General features: G+C 38.8%; 1 protein-coding gene across 3 annotated transcripts in view; it reads right to left on the minus strand.

Annotated features, from left to right (window-relative positions):
• LOC106527728 (ras-related protein Rap-1b) overlaps nucleotides 1-5,424 on the minus strand; it is a 17,662-nt gene that overhangs the window by 5,503 nt on the left and 6,735 nt on the right. For all 3 annotated transcript variants that reach the window (XM_014022713.1, XM_014022715.1, XM_014022714.1), the window contains exons 5-6: nucleotides 4,531-4,587; nucleotides 4,295-4,435 (exon numbers count right to left, since the gene is read on the minus strand). In XM_014022713.1, the coding sequence (XP_013878167.1) occupies nucleotides 4,295-4,435; nucleotides 4,531-4,587 (198 nt within the window). The remainder of the gene's footprint in view (nucleotides 1-4,294; nucleotides 4,436-4,530; nucleotides 4,588-5,424) is intronic.

Genomic DNA, 5,424 nt, shown 5'->3' on the forward strand with positions numbered 1-5,424 from the left:
CACACACACACACACACACACACACACACACACACACACACACACACACACACACACACACACACACACGATACATGTGGGTTTTATTTCGAAATCAGAAGTTTCAAAAACACGACAGCAATACAGTTCCAACCATAGATATCAAAAGCTTTTATATCTATGTTTTCAACTGTGTTTGGAGTTCATCTTTCACAGAATTATTATTTTTTTGCTCTGACTTCCACATTTATCACTGGATTTATWGCACAAACTCCTTCTTGAATACACTCCCTCCTCTGTGTCGCTCCGGAGTGSAGCTGAGCTGAGCGGAGGCTGTATAAACTGGGGTGCAAACGAACAGCTGAGAACTGCACACCTCTGCACAGCGGAGTGGCATCTAGTGTAAATCCGGGTTCAGAGTACGTGTTGATGAATCAGAGCTACTACCACACCAAACTTTAGCTCAACATCTGTAAAACTGACTCAGTTATAGCCATTTTTGGTCGTTTTTGCTTCAACCAGACTGACTCAGTTGAAAATGAACATGCAATAATTTGAGAGTTTTTTAAAATCTTTCCAGTGGTTCAAAACACAGACACAGGCAACTGAAGGACTGCCTGTCTTTCATGGCAGCAGGGTGATAATTAACCAGTGTTAACTAAGCTTCTGAACCCGTGCAGCAGATGAACAGGATACTTACTGAAGACCTCACAGGTCATTTCACTCAACCTAAGAGTCATTCTGTGTGACGCCTCATTTAAACTCCCTGCTGTTGGCAGCTGTCCACTCTTACTGATTTGTCTGGCTGTAATTAGCTAAATGAAGCCGACAGATTGGAGAAGTGTGAGGCAGTTGGAAATGTCAGTGTACAGGGTTTAATATGTAACCTTGCRTTAAAATCTCAAAGCTGAGTTTGCATTATTGATTGTTGCTAAAGTAGGAATTTTGTTGTATTTGGACAAAATTTGTGCAGCAAAATCAAAAGTATAACACAATGTCTACATCGTTAACAGTAAACCTAACGGCTGATACATTCAATATATGTAAGACCAAAAAAAAAAAAAAAATCAAGAAAGCTGCTTTGCGTAAATGTCGTGTACATTCAGGAAACTGCACATCCTTCCTCTACAGATGAAACAACAAAGACTGAAAGACGCAGATATGATCTAACATCTTGTCTGACATTTCCTCGTTGTCAAAAAGCTTTGCCTCCCCTCTCAGCCATGACTTCCCTTCCACAGCGGTGACTCAATTTATGGCTCAGGGGTAGTGAGGCTGAAGAGAGACCCTGCCAGATTATACCAAGACTAGCAGACGATGGAAAAAGTGTGCACGCAAGCTACTTCATCGCTCGTGTGCAGTGTCATGTACTGACAAGAAGGTAAAACAAAAACAAGACTTGAGTATTTATTGAATTATCCGCCAATTAGTCTAACATTCAAATAATATTTGATATGTGGTATATTCCAAGTTCTTCAGATTATTCAGGTATGTTAATGACACCTGGGTTACAATTAAAACTCATTAAGACCAACATTTCTCTGATCTTGTCCTGATGCATCGCAGTAATCCAGGTAGAAAAATAAATAATAATAATAATAATAATAATAATAATAATAATAATAATAATAAGTAGGTCCTCTGGACGGGTTCTTCTTTAATGAAACATTTCGTCTCGTTTCGTCTTCTTCAGTCTGAGGAGTTTCAGGTGAATTCAGTTATAAGCGGTGCCTCCACATGGTGGACAAACAGGTTTAACAATGATAATCAACACTGCTTGCTGGGCTGGGTAAAATAATCAATTTWATCAATCTTGGATTGATTTCATTTAAATTTGGGAAAATCCATTCCCAGGGCATCAGCTCGATGAGACTGATTCTTCCCCATGGTATCTTGTACGTGCGTCTGAAATGCGTTTCTATATTTTGTCACTCCTGGCTTGCCGTATCTTTACATCCAGTTGTCGTTCAGCGCTAACATTAGCTTTCGATAACAAGTTCTCTGGATTAAAACAAAAGAAACTAAGGAATCACTCACATTATCATCCGATTCTCAGCAGAACTTAAAGATAACAGAGACCACAGTGACTTGTTTACAAAGATTTGCACTCCTAAGTGGTAGCAAAAACGAAGCAGGCTTCAACGAGCGGCTCGTTAGGCACTCGAACCAAACTACGGTAAACATCTGACTGAACTGTTCTCCATGACATGTAGAAATGTGTGAAAGACCACATTCTAATAAAATTGTTTAGTTATGTTACCAATATTATTATTTTTACACTGTAAGAAATGTCTTAATGAAATCCACAGTGATGAAATGTTGTTGCATTATTTGTTTAATAAGGTAAAAGTAACAAGGTTTAATAAGTTATATTGAACATAACAGAAGCTAAAAGAAACATTACAAATATACAGTTTTCATACACTCAAAAGAAGTGGGCAGAAGTATATTTATATTAGCCCACCTCTTCTCCTGCAGCCTTATTCCATCACTTCTTATATTCATCAAAATAATTATTAATTACTTAAAAATGAATTCCTCCAACAACACTGTCACCTGCAATTCCTTTTTAATTTAAAACCTTTTAAACTTGTGACAGTTTTCCTTCAAGATTTAACTGTTTAATTTAAAAGTCTGTCCTTATGGTGAAGAGAAAAAAATAGTCAAATTGTATTTTGCAACACAGTTGATCCATTTTCATTATTTAAGAGCAGATCGAATAGAACTGAATTGAACTGAACTGAATCAAATCAAATCAAGATTAATCGATTCAGAACCTTATGAATCGAAATCGAATCGATCTAGGGAACTGGCCATGATACCCAGCCCTACAGGACACTGTGAACAAAGATGAACAATTAGTTCTACCTGCAGTGTCATAAAGCTCCCTGTCTAACATTTGACTCGAYATCAGTTTGTGCAGAATTATTCAGAATGCTCYATGTGCAGGTTGGTCCCAAGAACTGATTTTTTGTATGCATTTAGTACTGTGTTTGTGTATTTGTTCATACTTCAGTCAGTCTGCACCTAGCCTGGCCCTTGCCCTCCAACAGTTCTGCTCAATTCTAGTKTCCCTTCTCTGCTCTGTCTGGGATTTCTCTCAGACAAGGATTTCTCCAGTAGAATTTTAACCGGGCCAATCAGTGAACAGAAAGAGGAGTTTTGAACAACGACATCGGTTTTTTGCACCGTTTTAAGGGCTCGACACACGGGCAGCGACAAATTACAGCGATTAACGGCTGTCATCGCAGCCAGGGTGAAACCCGACACACGGGACGYGATAGCGATYGCAGCGTTGYGAATCGCGCTCTCAGATCGCTTGTCTTCACAAAATGTGATTGGTTCTTGACTCTGAAGGCGGGTGTGCATTACGGACGTGTAAACTAAACAAATCTTGCGATGCTAATGATATTGAAAAACAAACACACATCAAGATACAGTTTTATGAGGAAAAACTTACCATAAACTTCACCCTGGTGCCAATAAATTCCCACAAAGCTTTTTAGTAATCACTTGGTGAAAGTGTTAGCTAACGGCAGTGTGTAGCATACTCTCCTCTCATTGGTCAGTCAATGAAACCCTCGCTGATTGGTTGTACGCTAAGCGACAGCGACAAAAGTTGAACATTTTTCAACTTTCATATGTCGCGTCGCAAGCTCGCGTGTGCACGTCTACRTGTACGAGCGCGAAATTTCACATGCACTATTTTYRCCGGTCGCTTAGCTGGAGGAGGGCAAGCGATTGTCGCCTCACCGCACAGACTCCATAGGAAATGAATGGAGAGCGAGCGACGTCGCCTCCCGTGTGTCGAGCCCTTTAGTCTGCTTGTAGGTTAGCAATGGTAGCAGAGGAAGTGAATGAAGCCCATGTTGCCAAGGCTTCCAAATTAAGTTAAAGTTGTTTCACAAAGCCTGCAGCTCTCATTTACAGCCATCTCGTTCAGCTCAGCACTTCTCTCTTCCCAGTAGGGGATGGTTGTTTACAGAGCACACATTTTCCAGTTAGATTCTTAGCTTAGCTTCCTTCACGGTCGAGCTGGCGCACTACATACGTCACTGCCAAACGTTTGCGATTGGGTAAATCAGATCCAATCGTTTTAAACTTCAACAGAGGCCATGCCTCCAGCAAGAAATCGCTACTCGATAACTGCGAGTCCAGACCCTGATGATGCAAAGCTAGGACAAGGGGCTGGTTTTTACCAGGCTAATCTGCACCAGTTGTTTTCTGTTCCCAAAATTTCAAATAACTGAGTCAGATAATGCATGTATGTGCAATAAATTTTATGTTTTTTATTGTCTTTTTATGTCCTACTTACATCCTCGGTGTCTTTTACTCGCAGGATCTGCTCCCGGAGGTCCTGAAGGTCGTTAAATGTTGACTGTGCTGTAATGGAGTACACCAAAGCAAAGCCTTGTCCATTCTTCATGTACAGGTCCCTCATAGCTGTGAACTGTTCCTGCAGAACAAAAACAGAGACGAGACAGCGTCAGCAGCGTGTTGGCGTTTATCCTGAAAAACATTTCCATTTGATGCAAGCATTTAGAGACATACTGTTCCAGCCGTGTCCAGGATTTCAAGCATACACTGCTGGCCATCAACCTCAACTTGCTGTTATGGAAAAACAAGAACAAAAGAGGCATTTTATTACAAAGATTACACTTGTCAACACAAAAAAAAAATGTTTTTTTTCAGCTGACTTAGTAATATTTCAAAGAGCTAAATACAAAAATCTCTTTTGTTTTGCTCCATCAAGTCAACTTTGAGTTATAGGCAAATCTTGATTTTTTTTTAACGATTCTGTTTACATGCATTTTTTAATTTCATATTTTATTTTTTATCTATATTTTATTCGTTTCACATTCTATAAATGAAATTACTTACTTATTAAGACTGCAAGTTAATGATTGATGTCATCAATTGCGAAACATCATTTACTTAATTCACATTTTAGGAAGAGTAAAGTGAAAAGTCTCTATATCGCATAAAAACTAAATGGCTTCAACCAGAAGATCTTGCAAAAATAAACCTGACGTATTCTGTTACATCTGCGGTGAATACACCCTTGTGCCTATCCAGTCCCAAGGCTCATACTTATAAATGCTTATTTTGATATGAAACTTGGAGATCAGGACAAAGCTTGGACGCCACACATGGTAAGCAAAGCATAAACCGAGTATCTGCATCAGTGGACAAAGTGCAAGAAGAGTTGTCTGAAGAAGAAGTTCAAGCATTAAATTTGGAACAATGATGATGATGATAACATGCACTTTACATGTCCATAACATTAATTAATTAATCAATGTGGACTGCTACATTTACAGTAACCGATGTCATTTCTTCAATAAATTGTGTTAGAAAACAATTTATATCTTAAAAATCTAATTCGGATGAGAAATATTACTAAAAATCAACAATGTTAAAAAATGTAATTATCCATAATAACCC

This window comes from Austrofundulus limnaeus, unplaced genomic scaffold (assembly GCF_001266775.1).
Source record: "Austrofundulus limnaeus strain Quisiro unplaced genomic scaffold, Austrofundulus_limnaeus-1.0 Scaffold339, whole genome shotgun sequence".
Lineage (NCBI taxonomy): Eukaryota > Metazoa > Chordata > Actinopteri > Cyprinodontiformes > Rivulidae > Austrofundulus > Austrofundulus limnaeus.